Raw genomic sequence first — 20483 nt, 5'->3', positions numbered from 1 at the left:
ATCATCTGGAACAGTGATTTCCGAATGGGGGTATGCGTGCGTGCCTGTGACAAGGAGGAGGGTGTGACCGGGTCGTGAGGGGGCACGGCCAGTGCTGAGTCAACTAATCAGTGGGGGAGAGAGACAAAGGGGAGCCGGGACTCCAGTTAGAGAAAGAGAGCAAGAGACACACGCTGCCTTTGTGTGTGCTGTGTGTGCGTGTTTGTTTAGGTTTGTTTTATGTTGTTTTAAGTTTCTGTCATTAAAGGTTACTTTGGCAGTTCTGCCAGTTTCTGACTCCTCCTTGCCCCACTTACAACGCAACAGTACCCCTTGTATTTTACTTGTTTAACCTGTAAAACTAAATGATATGAATAAAAATAAAGAGATTAGGGATGGTTAAAAATACAGATTTTTCAATTAATCAGGATTTTCATTTGAACAATCTTGATATTGGTTCTTAAAATATCAGTTCAGCACAGAGATCCTTTCACTGCTTGTTGAGAGGAAAAAAATGGTTTGTTCCGTTAAATGTGCCCAAAGACAATAATAATGATACGTTTAATTTATATAGAGCCTATCCAGAGCTCAAGGATGCTTTACAATAATAACACAATAATACATATTGTCATTGCCGAATAGTCATCTGATTTCATTTAACACAACAGGAGATCTTTTGAAACGCTAATGATGACGCGGGAGAGCAGCACTTCAGGGCTCAATGCAAAGGATTTTTTCTACTGGCCCGGTCAGGCCAGTGCTTCAGTTCCCTTATCGAGAGGTCTCTCCTATTGCGTAAGTAGCTTACGCTATGGGAAAACTCAGTTTCTCGAGAAATATTGAAGTCTTTATGTAAAACGCATTGCAGCTGCACAGCAGACAGTGATGAGCGAAGCAGCTCGGTCATTGGCTGTGTTGCGGCAACTGCTCGAACCAATGACGGGGCGATTTAGAACGCGCCACCAATGGGGGCGCGCCCCGCTTTCGCGCGCTCATAGCCTGCTGAAATTAGCATATGAGGGCTATATAATGAGCATCCCGTCATTCCGGTTCTTTAGATTTAATCTCCTTCAGCGAAGACCTTCTCTTCGCTGGATCCTCCGGATTATTGGAGTCTTTCGCCGCCGTTGACACGCATACAGCGGGACTGCTGAGAGGACGCCGGCACCTTCAGCCGCCTTCAAAGCCTTCTGCTACGCCATCCGGCGCGCATCGCATATCCTTTTTCTTCTGCAAGCGTTCACCCCGCGACGCTTTTAGAATTAAAAGAGTGATTTTCCAAGGCGTTGTTGCAAATGCCTTCAGCCTGCGCCTCGTGCAGAGGCCCTCTTCACAACGGAGATCGGCACGTCCTCTGCACTCGCTGCCTGGGTCTGGACCATGCAGAAGCTGCACTCATTCAGGGCGGATGTCCTGAATGCGACTCCTGGGCCTCGCCGAGTGCGCGCTTCGCTTTGCCGTTTTCACCGCAGCGAGCCAGCTGCCCCGATGCTGCCACCTCTGTTCGAGCAGCGCAAGAAAAAGCGCCGCTCACAGAGGCTGCCAGAGCACCCCGACTTCGGTGATGTCACGCCGGCTCAGTCCCCGCGTGCATCGCCGCTACTAGATGTCTCCCCGCAGCCGGTCCATTTCACGAGAGCGGGCCTGCACCCCTCCAACGAAGCGGTGGGTCTCGTCTCGTTCGGCGCATCGGGGGACGACGATCGAAAGGATGGCAGCCTCTCTCTTGACGCTGCATCTGACGACTGGCCGGGCTCGTTCGACCCCGCGCCATCTACAACAGCGGACACGAGCGCGGGCACCGGTATGGACTCGGAGATCGTCCGTATCCTGTCCAAGGCCGTGGAAGACCTCGGGCTCGACTGGTCTTCTCCGGAAGAACCCACCCGCAGCCGGCTGGACGAGTGGTTCCTGCAGAGCGCCGGCAGGCCCCGACAGAGACCCTCTCCTTTCTTCCCTGAGGTGCACGACGAGCTCACAAAGTCGTGGAAAGCCCCACACTCGGCTCGCCTAAAGCCTTCTTTCTCTTCCTCGCTCTCCTCAGTGGACGGCGCGAGAGAAAGAGGCTACGAGGCAACTCCGCCCCTAGAGGAGACTGTGGCCAACCATCTATGCCCACCCTCCACCGCTGGATGGAAGACCAGAGCTTCTCACCCATCGAAGCCGTGCAGAACCACATCAGCTCTCACCGGTCGCGCATACGCTGCCGCCGGTCAAGCTGCGTCAGCGCTGCATTCGATGGCGGTTCTACAAGTGTTTCAAGCCAAACTTCTCCGTTCTATGGACGAGTCTGGACCTGAACCTGATGCTTTTAAGGACCTGCGCACCGCTACGGACGTAGCTTTGCGAGCCACAAAGGCCACCGCCCAATCCATTGGCCGGGCCATGGCTAACTTGGTTGTCCTTGAGCGCCACCTGTGGCTAACGCTAACGGAGATGAAGGACGTGGATAAAGCACCCTTCCTTGACGCGCCTGTCACTCCGAGCGGCCTGTTCGGATCTACGGTGAGAGATTTCACGGAGCGCTTCACTGCGGCACGAAAAGATTCGCAAGCTATGCATCACTTCCTGCCTAAGCGCTCCAGCTCATCTCAAAAACCACCCCAGCAGCAGCAGCGAGCCAGGGCAGAGCCACCCGTCTCCCAGCCTAAGAGCAGACCGGAGAAGGACGCGCAACGCCGCTCGCGTTCCGCTGGCCGAAGAAAGCCGCAGGAGCAACGAGGCCCTCGACCCAGAATCACCCTGAATTCGGAGCCTCGTAAGTCTTCCTAGCAGCAGGAAGGAAAAGAGGAAGTACGTGTCTCGCAGATGCCGGACTGCTTCCTCTCAAACATTCAAAACATTACCCAGTCCCCTTACAGGCGGCTGGAAATGTCTATACAGCAGTCAATGGGCCAGTCATAAAACTCGCTCACCTGCAATCAAACGCCGTTTTACGGCGACACACAGAAATCACCAAAAGAGTCATTTTCTGCCTGTGTCACTAGGGGTTCACATGTCCACACTAAAGTGCGCATTCCCACATATCAATACTGTCCAAACAGTGCCAAACACCTCCCCAGCTCAGGCTGGATGTCCCAAACATGTAGATCGTGTGCCTATTGTCATGTATGCACCGCTACACACAAGCACTGTTCCCACAGTTATAAACACTTCCCCAGTAAAAGCGGGAAGTGCTATAAGTGTAGCGCGTGTGCCTGCTGCATTGCACGCACCCCTACACACAGCTACTCACACAGTTTCAAACAGCTATGCCGCAAACATCACAGATGTAATGCGCGAGCTAAGAAACTCCCCGCTAAATGCGGAAAGCTTTATGAACGTGGCGCGCGTGCCCATAATGATGAATGCACCCCCACTTCAAAACACTGTTCATACAGTTTCAAGCACTCATGCTGTCGGCATTTCGGAAATAGCGCATGTGCCTGTACTCTCACACGCACCTCTGCACTCGGCACTCAATACAGCTGCTCAGCGCGCACCTGCGCCTCTGAGAGCTGTAGATTCTGTGTTAGCACAAAGCGATTTGCCGGCGGGGCCCATACGTCACTACGACACACCCCCAGCCGGCATTCAGCCCATATCCGTGCGAGCAGAAGCCTGGGAAAAAATCCCCGACATGCCGAAATGGGTTTTGAACATAATAAAACACGGATACTCACTTCAATTCGCTCGCAGACCACCCCGCTTTTCAGCGGTGGTCGAGACGAAAGTGAGGAAAGATGCGTCACATGTTCTACACACCGAGGTGCTCAAACTGATAGAGAAGGGCGCTATAGAAACTGTTCCTCCCTCTTTGAGCGAGGCGGGTTTCTACAGCCGCTATTTTCTCGTCCCGAAAAAGGACGGTGGCCTTCGCCCCATCCTGGATCTCAGACATCTGAACAAAGCGTTAATGATTCGCTCGTTCAGAATGTTAACAACCAAACATATCCTCGCGCAAGTTCGCCCCGGGGATTGGTTTCTATCAGTGGATCTGAAAGATGCTTACTTTCACATCCCGATAGCGCCTCATCACAGGCCTTTTCTGAGATTCGCTTTCGAGGGACAGTCATACCAGTACACAGTACTACCATTCGGCCTATCATTGGCCCCCCGTACATTCACGAAATGTATGGACGCAGCACTTTCCCCCCTGAGACAGCGGGGAGTGCGGATACTGAATTACCTCGACGATTGGCTAATCATAGCACAATCAGAGGTTCAGTTAATGACACACAGATCTTGGACTATCAGCCATTTACAATGCCTGGGTCTGAGAATAAATTTTGCAAAGAGCGTGCTATCCCCAGCCAGAATATTTCTTTTCTGGGAATAGTGCTAGACTCAGTGCAGATGACAGCGCGCCTCTCATCAGAGCGCAGCTCTCTATTCGACGCCTTGCAACATCGTTCAAAACGAGCGCGCACGCCCCGTCAAACGATTTCAAAGAATGCTCGGCCTCATGGCCTCGGCATCAGCTGTACTCCAGCTAGGATTGTTGCACATGCGTCCTCTCCAGCGCTGGCTCAAGAGCCGCGTCCCCACTCACGCGTGGTGCTCAGGCCACTTTTTGATCAGAGCGAATCACGGCTGTATAAAAGCCCTGACGCCCTGGAAAGCCATAAAATGGTATCAAACCGGCGTGAGTCTGGGCGTGAATACGCGGAGAAAAATTATCACGACAGATGCCTCCAAAATAGGATGGGGGGCCCTTTACGAGGGCAGGCCTGTTTCTGGTTTTTGGTCAAACCCGGAAAAGCGCCTACATATAAACTGTCTGGAAATGAAAGCGGTCGCCTTGGCTCTCAGAGCCCTGCTTCCGTACCTGCAAAACGAACACGTCCTGGTCCGAACGGACAACATGACGGTAGTTTCGTATATAAATCGCCAAGGTGGACTCAGGTCGAGCTCCCTGCACTCTATGGCCAGGGAGCTCATCCTATGGTCACAACACCACCTGCGCTCGCTAAGAGCAGCGCACGTGCCAGGCGTCCTGAACCAAGGAGCGGACATGCTATCCAGAGACAAAGTTCTCCCAGGAGAATGGTCTCTCCACCCTCGGACGGTTCAGTGGTTATGGCGAACCTTTGGCGAGGCAGAGGTCGACCTCTTCGCCTCCAAGGAAAACGCGCACTGCCCTCTCTCCTTCTCAAAAAGCACGGACGCGCTCGCCCAAATCTGGCCGAGCCGCCCCTTGTATGCTTTTCCCCCGATCACGATGCTGCCTCAGGTCATCAGTCAGATCAGGGAGGTGAAATGTGCAGTGCTCCTGGTAGCCCCACTCTGGAAAAACCAGACGTGGTTTCCAGAGCTGGTACAGATGATGCAATCTGCCCCATGGCCGATTCCGCTGAGGCAAGACCTCCTCGGACAGGCCAGCGGGATGATTCTTCATCCCCGCCCCGATCTGTGGGCCCTCCATGCATGGCCCCTCAACGGGTTCCCGAGAACCTCCCCAGTGGAGTTCTGAAAACCATTGCTGAGGCACGAGCCCCCTCTACGAGGCGCTTGTATGCCCAAAAGTGGAAAGTGTTCAGTGACTGGTGTGATACCAAGAGCTTGAACCCCAAAACGCGCAAGATACCGAGTGTACTTGCCTTTTTGCAGGAGCTGCTGGAGGCGGGCCGCACACCCTCCACGCTCAAAGTCTATGTGGCTGCCATAGCAGCGTCACACAATCCTGATAAAGGACATTCATTGGGAAAGAACGATCTGATTGTTCGTTTCCTAAGAGGCGCTAGGAGGATGAACCCTCCTCGCCCACCTTCGGTGCCGATCTGGGACCTGGCCACGGTCCTGGACGCACTCAAAGGTGCCCCGTTCGAACCTCTCCGAGCCGTGCACCTCAAGCAGCTCTCGCTCAAAACCACGCTCTTGCTGGCACTCGCTTCAGTTAAAAGAGTAGGCGACCTGCACGCGCTGTCATCAAGCGCTGCTTGCCTGGAATTTGGACCTAACGACTGGAGAGTTGTCCTTAGGCCAAAGCACGGGTACATTCCTAAGGTGCTCTCTACACCCTTCAGAGCACAGGTGATATCTCTGGCAGCGCTATCGTCTTCAGCAGACGAGGACGACGCAAACTTACTCTGCCCGGTCAGGGCGCTCAGAGTATATTTGGAACGCTCTGCCCTGTTCAGACAGACGGAACAATTATTCGTATGCTTTGGCGGCCGAACTAAGGGTCTCGCTGTCTCAAAGCAACGAATATCGCGCTGGATAGTGGATGCTATAGCGCTAGCTTATGAGGCCAAGGGCCTTCAATGCCCCTTAGGCGTCAGAGCTCACTCTACGAGGAGCATGGCCTCCTCGTGGGCATGGTCGAGTGGGATACCCATTCAAGATATTTGTGCGGCGGCAGGCTGGGCCTCGCCTTCGACATTTATCAGGTTTTATAACCTACAGGTCCCCTCACTACATTCCAACATTCTATCAGACTGACTGTGGAATGAACTGGAGTATGTACATGCTGGGCATTATCTCCTCCCTTATAAGGTCCGTCTCTGACCGGCTTAGAGGGTTTATTATGCATATCAGTACATAAAAACTCAGTACATAAGATATGTGTTTGTGTTTGTACAAGGAGCACCCCACCTTGTAGGTAAGGGCCCTGTCATACCCCACTAAATAGCTCGCCTCTGGCCGGCTCGTGGAACATCACTTTGCTTTAAGGCTCAGGCACCTGCCTCTGGCTTTATACAGCGAAGTCAGCACGCACGGCGTTTTACATGGGGTTCCCATAGCATAAGCTACTTACGCAATAGGAGAGACCTCTCGATAAGGGAACGACTCGGTTACTAACGTAACCTCGGTTCCCTGAGAGAGGGAATGACTATTGTGTAAGCTGCCGTGCCTGTGCTTGGTCAGTCGCTTCAGTCGATTGAACCTAAAGAACCGGAATGACGGGATGCTCATTATATAGCCCTCATATGCTAATTTCAGCAGGCTATGAGCTGCGAAGCGGGCGCGCCCCATTGGTGGCGCGTTCTAAATCGCCCCGTCATTGGTTCGAGCAGTTGCCGCAGCACAGCCAATGACCGAGCTGCTTCGCTCATCACTGTCTGCTGTGCAGCTGCAATGCGTTTTACATAAAGACTTCAATATTTCTCGAGAAACGGAGTTTTCCCATAGCGTAAGCTACTTACGCAATAGTCGTTCCCTCTCTCAGGGAACCAAGGTTACGTTAGTAACCGAGTCGTTTTCCGTTTTTAACATCATGGCTTTAAAAATGTGTCTGAAGATAAATATTTTTTACATATATTATGTTTTTAAGACAATGTCTAACCCTAAACTGAATCACATTTAGAATTTGCAAGATATGATTTATGCCTTATGAAATCCCATATAAGCTCTTTTCAGATATAAATTCAAAAATACATCATATTAACCTAAGCCTTCCTGCCATTTTCATGTGTTTTTAAGCAAAGAGTTGTGCAGATGATGGGTTTTCAGTAACCCGTTTAGTCATGCAACTTGTCGTGTGATATGAGTGTGAAGCGTTCATCTGTGTTCCGCAACTGCTTTCGGTCCTTGAATAACGTATAACATGCGAGTAAGGGCAGCCGGTGGACTATCTTGTGCCCTCCTAGAGTAAGATGGTGCCCCCCTAGGGAGTTGGTGCCCTACGCAGACTGCATAGTCTGTTTATAGGGAGCGGCAGTCCTGCCTAATAGCATAGCGATCTTGTTTCTTTTCATATCAAATGCCATTATCTTGTCAAATTAATGATTACGTTTTGAAACTAACTTAATTAAATGTATACTTACATTTTTAATATTGAGCAGCTCGTGATTTCCAGACACATGTATAACCGGGGTTTAACAAGTTCATTATGTCTCATTCGTGCTTCATCTCAAAATGAATGAGAGAAAATGTGCTTGTTTTTTTTTACAGTGGGAATAAAACTAGCGCTCTGACCCTATACGAGAGCACATGCATTTTAAACAGTCTACGCTGCACAGAGAGAGACGATGATGATGATGATGATGAGACATATGCGGAGAGACATGGTTTTTCAGTCTTATAGAATGAAACTGATGATTTTTTTGTGTTCGAATGTGTGGATTACTGGTAATAGCTGCTGCTAAGACAATTGAAAAAGAGCGAGGACAGTGCACTCGGTATCTGCAGGATCTTGTGTGTGCACACGACTGTGCCTTGGCGCATCCAAGTATATTATGCGCTCGCGCATCTTTGCAAGCTAAATAGAATCGCGCTCACTCGTCGGTTTTAAAACTTAATTTGCTCAATGTAATTTTTGTGCTCTCTCTCAAATGCGGTTTTCTTGTATTAATGTTAGAAATGCAGCACTGGCCTGATCGGGCAAGTGACAGTTCTAGCAACTGGCCCGAAGCTCTCTCACACTGGCCCCGGGACATCGGGCAGTCCTTATTGTCGAGCCCTGCACTTGATTGAGAGGAAGAAAGAACAGCTCACAGTCCATACGCACTCCAAACTTTCCAAACAGAGTGATGTAGATTGCAAAGTATTATAATACAAAAAAGCTAAATAAGTAAATACAGAAGCAGTGTCTTCGTTAAATAAAGCAGAGACGTACCTGCTGTTCCGCTTGAGCAAAACTTGCCAGTTAGAGTCTAAAAAGGAAAACCTACACCGTTATATATTGTGTTTAATGCATCCTTTATTAAAGTTCAAATAATAAGGAAGTGGGCTGTATAATTAAGCACATACTCCAAAACTGGCATTTGTCTGTACGGACAGAGCCGCTTATACGAGTCGCGTGAAAAACAGCATGAGAGAGTTTCAAACTTCTCCCGTCTGATAAACTCTCGCGCGGAGTAGCTGGCGCACGCTTCACGCTGCAGCTAGATTTTGTTTATAGTGAATGCTTGCGACATAGTGAATTCTAATATGAGTGTCATGGTGTGTATCTTCTGGTGAAGAAAATTGGCGATACGCAGCTCTATAAAGAAGAGTTTGTTTTTTGTGAGTTAAAGATGGATCGAAATCAAGTGAACAGAAAGGTGAGAGGGTGTAGTCTTAGCCCATTATACAATACCAAAAAACTTTTGTTTTCCAATAAAATATCTAAAACTCATTATGTACATTTACTTTAGCAGCTATACTGCAGAAGGAAAAATTGTTATCTGAGAATTTTGAATATAATATTTAATTTTAAAATATCGAAAAATCCTTAACAAGATACATTTACCTGAGAAACAACATAAGATATTTAGATTTGCTTTTAGAGCAAATATCTTGAATAGGAGTATAATTTTTCTTTACTGCATTGGCAGAAGTATGAACAAGTGAAAAAATACACATCAAAATAAACTTATATTTAAGATAAATTCTCTTATATGTTGCTTCTGAAGTAAATGTATCTTGTTTTAAGGATTTTTAGATAATGTTTAGCGAAAAACAACACCAAAACCCTTAATAACAATAGGAATTTTTGCAGTGAAATCTTTTATTAAACAATACAAATTCAAGTAGTTTTCCCCTTTAATTCAGTGAATGTCATTTAGAGATATATTTAAAAGATGATTTTGTCCTCTTTATTGTTGGTAAGCACGTTTAATACAACCTTTTAAGACGGGCACAAGCTGAATAGTCAGTTAAGAGCTAATGATTAATATCCTGAATAATCATTCTAATAATCGTTAGATTAGTCAATTATAAAAATAATCGTTAGTTGCAGCCCTAGTTCAGATAGTACAGTCACTGAGTGTGAATTCATAACACATTAAGATAAATAACACTGAGAAAACAAAAACATTTTAAGTTAAGATTTAAACTCAGAGATAGAAGAGATGCAGCTTAGAGTCAGGGGGAGTGAATTCCATATATTGGGTGCTTCTATGCTGAATGACTTGCCACCCATAGTTGTGAAGAGAGATCTAGGGACAGAAAGGAGTCCGGACCCAGAAGAATTGAGCGAGCAGATCAGATTCTAGGGGAGAAGCAATTCACTAAAATAGTGAGATTTAAATAGAGATTTTCTATGATCTTCAAAAGTGAGGGAGGGATCAAAGATGATACGCAAATTATTTACAGTATTGGATGGTTTAATGAAAATGCCATCAATATCACAACCAACGTCATAAAGACAAGATCCATACAATCCATTTGTGATTGATGTCTTTTGTAATACACTTTCTGTTCTTTAGTCATTTGTTGATCAAAAAACTACAAACAAAAGAAACATTTCATTCTAATGAAGAATTTGTGCTACTTGACTCTCATTATGCACTAAACCAAAACGGCAAAATGGCAGTTTTCTGAAAGACAGTACACAGTACCGTTTTAACACTTGCTCTATAAATCAACATATATAGCTGTAAATAGTAAAAAATTATGCATGTAAACTAATATATCTATAATATCTACCAAAATGATGAAAAACTAATGATAAAAATTACTATTTCAAAATTTACAAAAGTAATCCACAAGACTCCAGTTGATCAATGAATGTCTTCTGAAGCAAAACAATACGTTTGTGTAAAAAAGAAAACGATAATTAAAACTATATTAACTTTTTTTAAAAAGCGCTTCCTGCCAGCAGTTAACACATGTAGCTGTTGTATGATGAACTTGTCGGCGAGTTCACTCAAGATTTCCGAAGCGGCGCTTATTTACAACAGTTCAAACATTTCAAACAGCACACTTCAGAAGACATTCATTGATCGGCTGGAGTCATATGGATTACTTTTATGCTGCCTTAATGTGACTTTTAGACCATCAAAGTGTTGGCACCCATGTACTTGCATTATAAGGAACTGACAGAGCTCTATCTTCTAAAAATCTTCATTTGTGTTCTGCTGAAGAAAGAAAGTCATACTCTTGTATGGCATCAAGGTATGTGAATAATGAGAGAAATTTCAATTTGGGGTAAACTATTCCTTTAAGTATTTGGGCACTGAAGACACAAGTTTGTTTAGCAAGCAGAATTTTCCCCCATTCATCCATTATGTAGGTCTGCAGCTGCCCAATATTAAGGGACATTCATTGCCTTCATTGTATTTTGCGCTTCATAATGTGCCAAACAATCTCAATTGGAAACAGGCCAGGACTGCAGGTAGGCCTATCTAGCGCCCACATTCTCGGCTTATGCAGCCATGCACTTCTAATCCAGGCAGTATGTGGTTTGGTGTTGTCAATGCAGGGACGTCCCAGGAAATGATAGCGTCTGGATGGCAGCATATGTTGCTCCAAAATGTGTAAATATCTTTCTGCATTAATGATGCCCTCACAAATGTGCAAGTTGAAGACCAACATAACGGATGAATGGGGGGAAATTGTGCTTGCTAAACTGCTAAAACAATGTTTGTCTTTAGTGCCCAAATGCTTAATACTGTATGTGTTAATAGAAGAAATGTGAACCCTCAACTGTCCCAAATTATTTGGAGCATGTTGCAATCATCTGATATTAAATCAGACTCATATTTTGAACATTACAACAATTTAAATCCAAACAACTTTTTATGTAATAGATTTAGCTTTAAAAGTGCAGTTGTGACATGTTTCTGTTGGTTAAAGTCCACTTGGTTTGATTTTTTTGTTAAGTAATGAAACAAAATCCATACATATTGATGTAGCTTTGAAGCATTCAAATACTTGTTGGGGTCACTTTTTTGGAGTTTACTTTTTATGTTGAGGAGATCTAGGTGCACTCTCTATATTCCGACTCACCTCTGTGTTCCACAACCAAAGCACTGTAAACTCTGATTCAGGCCTATCTTGTTTGGACAGGGATCTCCTGTGACTGTGTAATGTCAGGACAGCCTCGAGCACATGTTCGTATATCAGTTGGTCATGTGGTTTATGGGTACAGAGAGGGGCAAAGAGTCTTTGATGGGGTGGGTCTTGATGTCTATTTATAGAAAACACAGCTGCAATACCCAAACAACTTTTCTGTGCCAGCATGTTTGTGAGAGACTGTGTAGCCTTTATTGTACATAAATACTCCATTTATAAAATGTATTATCATCTGCTCTGTCCTACCACAGTAATCTTGGTTTGTCTGGTAACTGCATGCGGTGAATAAAGCTGATTAACAACCAGAGCTGTAAGCGATTGTATATCTATCACTGGAAGCCATTTTGGGTTAAACATTTAGGGACAGCAGTAACTATCTGGCACAATGTCATGAATGCTCAAATTTGGAAACTGGTTCACAGAGAGAGAGGTGTGAATGTAAGAGATTAAAGCAGCCTTGGAGTGTGGTCACCATGCAATAATCAAAAAAGACAGATGCTCCATCAGCCAATCAGAAGGAAGCACAGAAGCTTGATAAGCCCCCTCATTAATGAGATGGGTGGAGACTTCACTTCAGATATTTAAAAGAAGTGTATTCTTGGTGTAGTACAGTGTGTAAACAGATGGTTCTCTATTTCATCCAAACAGCTGATATCTTACTGTAATTACTCCACAATCACAAACACATAAAGCCATGCTCAGAATTGCATACTACTCTGATTCTGCACAACACACAAGCCTGTTATAAATGTATGTAGGACATAATGCCACAGATGGAAGGTGAATTATGCATCATATTACACTATATAGAGCAAATGTCCCCACTTAAAAATCTCATGCCATCTCATGATTTAATAAAAGTCCTGTCCTCTAGAGTCTAATGAACTATTAATTTCTTTATAATAATAGGTATCTCTCACTTTAAGCAAAGGTACTATTACATTATAATAATAGTAATATAGGCAGGATCTTTGGAGAAGTATACTTTAAAGTTGGAAAACTTTCCTTACAGCTAGCATAAGCCATAAAAGTGTCCATCTCTGAACTGCTGGATTCCTTGCTCTAAAAACACTCATTGATCCTCCCTTTTGCACACATGTGGTTCATTTTAACCCTGCAAGTGTGTACTGTCAACATTTCTGTGGCTGTGGGAGCAGAGATTTCCTGACTCAAAGTCATGTCAGAGATGTAAGGAATGTGTATCATATACAACATATGCTCTCCATCATGGCTTGCAATAGATGAGCGGCTGGTCAGCTTGTACAGCACTACAGAAACTCAAGTTTTTAGGAGCTAGGTCTGTTCTACAATAAGATAGAACATTTTCTGCAGAGTCAGGGTTCAATCCAAGGATAAAGGGGGAAAAAATGAATAGCTTTTCCCTCTCACTTCTCTAATGAGCCTACATATTGGTAGTCTGAGTACAGAGCACACACTTATTCTGTCTGTTTTTTTTTGTTGTTCATCCAGCAGACATGTTGTTTGCGATGCTTCAATCCCAGAAAGAGACATCCAGTCAAAACATCAAACAGAGGCAAGTGCCCTCAAGCAAGTCTTTCCTTTCATGATAATGTTCAGACAAAACAAACAAAGAGAAAAGCAGCAAAACAGAAAAAGTGATTGTATATAGCAAAATGAGACGATAAAAATAATGTTTACAGTGTGGTCTTTCATCATTTTTAGGATGCAATGAAATCTGTTGTACCCCTAGCTGCCAATCGGTCAAGAATATTAGTGGTGTGTCCAACTTAAAATGGTAAACCATCAACAATTTAAAGTTGATTTACCTGTTATCTGATTGGAGATGTCAGTTTTGGGCTCACATTTTGAAAGGGTGCAATCTATGGAGGAAAATCAAAGAGAGATGAGTCAGGATAGTCAAGAGAATTAATAAAATAACACCTTCATAGTATTTAGTCAGAGTATATGTATATTTAATTTGACACAAAGAGAACTGAAGCTGTACGGGATGGACGTACATTCTGTTTATTGTCATTTTTAGTGATGGGACTATATGGTTATCTCACGATTTGGTTAGACGTACACAATATGAAGAATGCAATGGGCTATATGCACGCATAACTTCCGCGTTTGACGCAAGGATGCTCTTGCGTTTCCGGTTGGGGAGATTTAAAGCGGAGGTAAACGGGATTATGGCAGAGTCTTCTAAATTTTCTCGTTGTTTGCTTGAGTTGCCAAAATTTAGTATTAATGATGTGCGAAGAATTGTACGAATGTGCAGTACAACGCCACAGAGCAAGCTTGAGAAAGGTTTCAAGTTTTATGTTTCGTCTTATCTCTGCAATTATGAAGGTAAGTTCAGATAGCCTGAACTAGTACGTTATGGCTAACATTGTGCTATTATTTTTACATTCGGCCAGCAGCAGACTAATCACGCTAATATAAATGTTTGGCATGTAATGTGTTTGTAATTTTGTTTGTAAAAGTGTCAGGTAAAATCAGGGCCACAAATGAGATCTCAGTGAAAGCTCAGTGTTACCGCTCTATGAGGAAAGCAGAGACTCCACACCAACTAAGAGTAGGACTGGTATTTTGAAAGTGACGTTCAAAGTTCTTTTGAACATGTTCTAAGTTTTTACTTTTCTAACGTTACCACTGTTCATTTTGGATAACCACAGATGTTATCTTAGCTAGTATGGATGTTTATTGTACAAAATGAATAATAATAAAAAATGTAATGCAGTTCTATCAACGACAGATGAATAGCACTGCGTTATTGCAAATTCTAGCTGAAACAGTGGTAATGGAGATACACTGCTGCAAAGTTTGTTTATAATTCGCACATACAGACTTTTTGTCAGTAGCTTTCCAACAGTGGATGCAAATGAGTTAATATCATTGACAATGAGCTACAAAAAAAATATTTTTTGTCTGTAAAAAAAAAAAAAAAAAAACGAGTGCCTTTAGGAAACGTGTGGAAACTGAGAAATGTGTTAAATTTGGCAGATGCGGCACACAGCAGTGGTGGCTAGAGGTGCTGTCCTCCCGTCTTTGAAACGATACTTCATTGTTAGATGCTATATATATATATATATATATATATATATATATATATATATATATATATATATATATATATATATTTTACTTATTTTTATTTAAAATATAGCAAAAAAGCATAAACAAAATGAGAGGTTGCTGTTTTGTGACTAATGTTCCTTTAGTGTATAGTCAAAGAGTATAGAATCCCACATCAGTTCTCGGCATAGCAGCACTCTACGATCGGCGGAAGTAATCAAGCATCCTTAAATTTCACCGGAAATACGTCATGCACCGCCGTGCATAGAGCCCATTCCATATAATCTCGATTCAATATAATAACACTTAAATTAAAAGTATGACAGAGAATTGTGTTTATTTTTTTTAATAGTTTGAGCAAAATGTAGATTATAATTTCTCATCAAAATAAAGTTATTTTATTTATTACACTGCATAGTGTGATCTAATCAAATACTTGCCTAAAATAATTTTTGCATACACATTGTTTCTTGAGTGTAGCCATCTTGTGTTTCTTGTGTGTAGCCATCTTATGGCTATACTTTTTGAAACAGTAATTATTTTAGCGTTTACGTACTGGCTCTATTCACTATCATGCCTCACCATAGTCCAGGTGAAATCCCCCCCCAAAAAACAAATGCTGTCAATTGAGCTCAACTTCAGTTGAACCCAGAACATTCCTTTAAGACACCATGTCAAGTTCAACTTTTAAAGAAAACATCAAGAACTCAATTTTTTTGTTCCATTCCATTCATGCCCTTTTGAAAACAAGAACTGAGTCCTACAAATCTCTTTAGGTTGAACGTAATTATTACAGCACTCAAACTATAGAAACATGAAAACACTCTTAGCTTCACTCTGACTTGTTCTAGTGACCGAAATACATGCCACTGTCAACGTAGAGGTTATGCTTTGAGTCTGGGTACTAGTCACTGGACTAATCCACCACTAATGACCCAACAACCAAATCTGAGAGCTCAAATTCTCACATAAACTGCTTGATGGAGAGGAATCATGGGAGCTACTGTTTTATATGGAGTAAAAAAGTAGGAATATTGGCACATTTCACATGTAGTCACATGCTTCATGCAAAATATGGAGCAAGTGAGGGCAAGATGAAAGAGTGTGTGTGCACTAAGACTGAACGAGAGTGCAGGTTGCACATTCTTCCTGTCAGGCTAAACACACTGCTTGAAGCTGGACAGGCCATTTAATGCTGCTTAAACCACAGATTAAAGGTGCGTACACACTGCCAGCGACATCGCGCGCGACAGCAACTCAATACCATTCATTTTCAAAGCGAGCACAGCGACTTCCGGCGACACGAGCTATCGCGACCGTTGGCGCTAGATGTGGGCGTGTCCAGCGACGCGACAAAGTTGAGAAAAGTTCAACTTTGGAGCGACTAACGGAAGCGACAGCCAATAGGAGAGAAGACGGGAGAGCTCACGTGATCCTTACCCTCTCTCTCTGAGCTCCTGCAGTAACGGAACAATGTTCCAGTGCTCTATGATATGTCTCTTCCCACGTATAAGGACATTTTTAAGAAAAATACTGCGTGGAAAGGTGTATCTGAGATCGCGGGGATTTTATGGACCCAGACAGACCGGCATTTGCATTTTCGCCACAGATGAACAGCCGCTATGGCAAACAGCACGCCTTGTTTCTCATTCATCTTTGATATAAAGCATTTTATGTACTGATTCCATTTATATTTAGTCTTTTCCCTACAAAATGTTTGTTTTTAGTGGCAAGAAAAGAGATTCGCTGTCAACAGCAATGGAATGGCATCCGTGAATATCATTTATAAACGTTACTAGGCAACCAGTAGTGGGAACACCCACTAGCTACTTCACCGCCAGCCACTGGCGACTTGCAGCGACAAAGTCTCTGGCAGTGTGTACGCAGCTTAAGAGTGACACCATACAGCTTTTGTCTACAAAAAGTTAAAAAAAAAATGCAGTTCTTGTCTTTGAGTGATTTAAAAGTAAAGTGTGCAGTTGATGTTAAAATACTTCCTCCTATCCCAGTTTAGTTCATTCTACTGCAGTAAGGCTGTCACATGACAAGAATAAAATATCAGAAAGAAGAGAACTGCCAGAACATAAATTAACAATGGGTGCAATTACAAGCAACGTTAGACAGAGGACATGACTTCTCAGCACATTTCTCAACAGGTATGTTAACAATGCTCTTCCTGGAATAAGTCTTTATGTTTGAGTGCATGTCTGTGCTGTACATCTGGGCTGTTGGTGTGACAGCTTCGAGCACAGTGAATCTGTGTGGCGGGCTGACTGGCAGGTGGGGGAGGGTAATAGGAGACTTGCTGACAGAAAAGGGTATCTCCAATCAGCTTTGTCCAGCATGTACACATATTACCACAATATTGGCATTGAGTTGTGCGCATAAATGTTCCAACAGGTGACGCGCAACAAACATCTGCTGTAGCTTGATTATAAGTGCATGTAAATGTACTGAATGTTGTGAAAGCTTCAAAAGAGTTACGGAGAATAAGCTCTACAGGAAGTCAAACAACGAACTGCTTTAACATGATGATAACTGATTATTCTGCTTAGTGCAGAATGATAATTCTCATCATTTACTGAAACCCTTAAGCAGTCTCAAACGACTATAACTTTCTTCTTCAGCAAAGATCAAAAGATATTGTTTAAGAAATTATGTGAACATATACATGCAATGCAAGTCATTGGGGTTCAAAAAAAGGATCTACAGGTAGCATAAACATTTATAGTGGATTATACGGATTGAGTGGTTAAATCCATGTCTTCTTAAGTGATACCTTTGGGTAAGAAACGGACTCCTTTTTCACTATCAACCTAGCCATCTGTCATCTCCTTGGAGCAATCATGATTTCACTTCCTCATGCTTGATGCATGCACAGAGTGCTGTACACAATAATATTGCTTCAAAAGACATGAGGTGCATCCCAAACCGGACACTTCTGCGTATTTTGTCATTTTGAAGTTTAAGTAGTGCGATTAGTATGCTTGCACTGAAAATGCAACAAAAAGAAGTGTACAACGAGTACCCGGATGATGCACTTTTTCAACCGTCAAAATAGTGTGGGGAATGTTGGACACTTCTTGCACTCAGGGAACGTGGCTTGCTGTACAGAGTGGAAGAGGCAGAGTTGCAGGCAGCAATGGCAATCTGGCAAAACAATTGTAAATAATGGAGAATATGACAACTAAGCTCTATGAAGACAGCACCTTACAAAAGTGAGTTAATGCTTTACCATCATACTATGCTGTATGAATATGTATATTGTGTATAACTGAGGGTGGAGCTAAAGCTGGTGACAACACAATGCTTGGGTTTGAAACGTCACTTCCGTCAGGTGTATATGACGAACACTTCCGTGTAGTAAAAAAGTAAAGGGTTCCAATTGGGATGATTCTAAACTTCGAAAATTCATCCACTACATGGGACACTAAATTTTTAATATTTTGTATATTGTAAATTTTGCATAGTGTGTCATTTGGGACACAGCTTTGGACTAAACCACTCGAGATGTATGGATTATACAGCTTTCTTGATGTGAAACAGTTTCACATCAAGATATCTTTGTTTGTGTTCTGCAAGAGAAAGTCAGACCATTTGAGACTACATAAGAGTGAATATATAAAAAGAGAAAATAATTTTTTTTTTTGGTTAAACTATTCCTTTAAGATCGTGTTTTCCAAATGCAAATAAAGTTCTGAGATTTACCGTTCTTTAAATTTCATCACAGTCTAAAATAACATTCAAACCCAGTTCACGTATTTCTCACTGGTAAAAATTATTTTGTGTGCCCTCTAGTGTAGAAACACCATAATGGTTGTGTCATAAAGGTCAGATAAATATTAAATGAAATAACCAGATATTTTGCCAGTAAAAAATGCATCCACTCATGCGTCGTGTGTCACACAAGTATCTTTTTTTGCCAGCCCAGCACACTGCAAGGTGACAGCAAGAAAAGTTGATACTTCACTGTTTAACCAGACGTCAGTTGTCCACGATCTTGGTTTGTCTTTTTTCTTTTCGCCGTTGAAAACGTTATTTGCATTTAAGTTTACATGCATAGGGAGTTTTGATTCTGATGGTATAAGTTCATAAGCTTCGATGACAGGTCTCAGACATCCGGTGTGGCCAAATTACTTTCCACATTCATACAGTAATTTTCACTCACATTTGCTCGCACGCTAAAGACCGGTTTTTACATTGTCGCATGGTTTTTTCAGCAGATGAGCTCAACTTTGCTAACAGTGTCAAATGTGACATAAAAAAGCACCTTGAGCATACCACGCAATTGCACAGATACTTTACCGCAATGCTTGGTCAGCCAGCAATGCCGTACCTGCAGTGATGCACAGTTCCAGGCACAGAACCGAACGCTATTCTTGCGTACTGCGATGCGATGGGGGGGGTTCAAGTTATGCAGTTATATCATGTCTAGCATTCCCATCTCATTCGGTAAGCCATTTATTCAATATGTATATGATTAATATATCATGTACAAAACATGTACAAATATATCACGTTTAATATAAGGGAGTTGTTTTACAAAGATAATTGTGTTAATATACGTATTTTCAAAATACCTTGTGTGAATGTTATCTATGCGTTAGAGAGGGGGTACACAAAAGGATATTGAAAGTTTGGAGGGGTACGCCATTGTAAAAAGTTTGGAATCCACTGCTTTGAGAAAAAGAAAAAGAAAAGGATAAGAATTATGATAATTCCATCTGCTGCACTTTTCTTTCATGTTCCACCCTGTAAAGGGAGAGGCCAAAAGCAAAGCAAAACTGAACAGAGACTGGAGACCAAATATAAACATGCAGGACATAGTTGTGATGCCAAGCGCATGCCTGACACCGTTGCTCACGAGCGCAACACTTAAAGTGTGACGAGTACTCATAGAAGACCACACAACATAGCCTCTATAATCCAAATACACTTCTCAGAAAAGTTGCACAAAAGTTTGGTTTAGAAGTTTTATGTATGAGACGTTTAATCATGAGGTTGCAATAGATGATTCGTTCATTTTATTTGTTCATTCACATTAGAAAACACTGAAACTTGCCAAAAATCACACAAACACGCACAGTGTATAAAAATAAACCGTTGAAGGCAACTGATTGCAAGTGTACTATGCTCAAGCTTACTATTCCAGTCCAAATAAGGAAATACAAGCTTAGTGGACTCAGTGGAAAAGGCCTGGTTCAAATCCACTCCCAGGGAGAAAATAATTTTTCCACTTTCATTTCAAATCCCCAGCAAAGAGCCCTTATTCATTCACTATTAGGAAACAACCACAAACTGTTCAGTAGCTTGCGGTAGACAAAAGACCCACTCCCTGTGTCTGAATTTAATTTTAAGACTTAAGACTTAACACAACCACAAAACATATTCCAGCACAAAACATACACACACAGAGGGTTGAGTACGGGGTTGAAGTAAGGTCAACCCCTTTTGTTTCCTTTTGGTGTGACCAAGCAGGAAATAGGACATGTGACATAACAGACTCGCACAATACAAATATACAAATGTAGGGGACATACAAAGGGACACAAATACACAAGGTCAGACACTATAGTATTAACAACACATGTATGCGTCAGTGTGAACCTGTTAAATGTCTAAAACTTTAGTCAGATCCAAAAGCCCCTCTATTCTGAGTCAAACAAGAACAAAAGAAGTGAGCTGCAGTGATTCAAGGCCACGTGTCTTTCAAGTGTCCTTCAGCTCTGCCAAACAAGCCCACTCTTTCTGGTGGGTCCCCTCTTGTT

General features: G+C 43.0%; 1 protein-coding gene across 3 annotated transcripts in view; it reads right to left on the bottom strand.

The window, feature by feature from the left end:
- Positions 1–20483, bottom strand: part of LOC127650219 (triple functional domain protein) — a 146600-nt gene that overhangs the window by 109505 nt on the left and 16612 nt on the right. For all 3 annotated transcript variants that reach the window (XM_052135517.1, XM_052135515.1, XM_052135516.1), the window contains exon 2: positions 13464–13517. In XM_052135517.1, the coding sequence (XP_051991477.1) occupies positions 13464–13517 (54 nt within the window). The remainder of the gene's footprint in view (positions 1–13463; positions 13518–20483) is intronic.

This window comes from Xyrauchen texanus, chromosome 10, assembly GCF_025860055.1.
Source record: "Xyrauchen texanus isolate HMW12.3.18 chromosome 10, RBS_HiC_50CHRs, whole genome shotgun sequence".
Taxonomy (NCBI): Eukaryota; Metazoa; Chordata; class Actinopteri; order Cypriniformes; family Catostomidae; genus Xyrauchen; species Xyrauchen texanus.
This window is presented reverse-complemented; position numbering and strand designations above follow the sequence as displayed.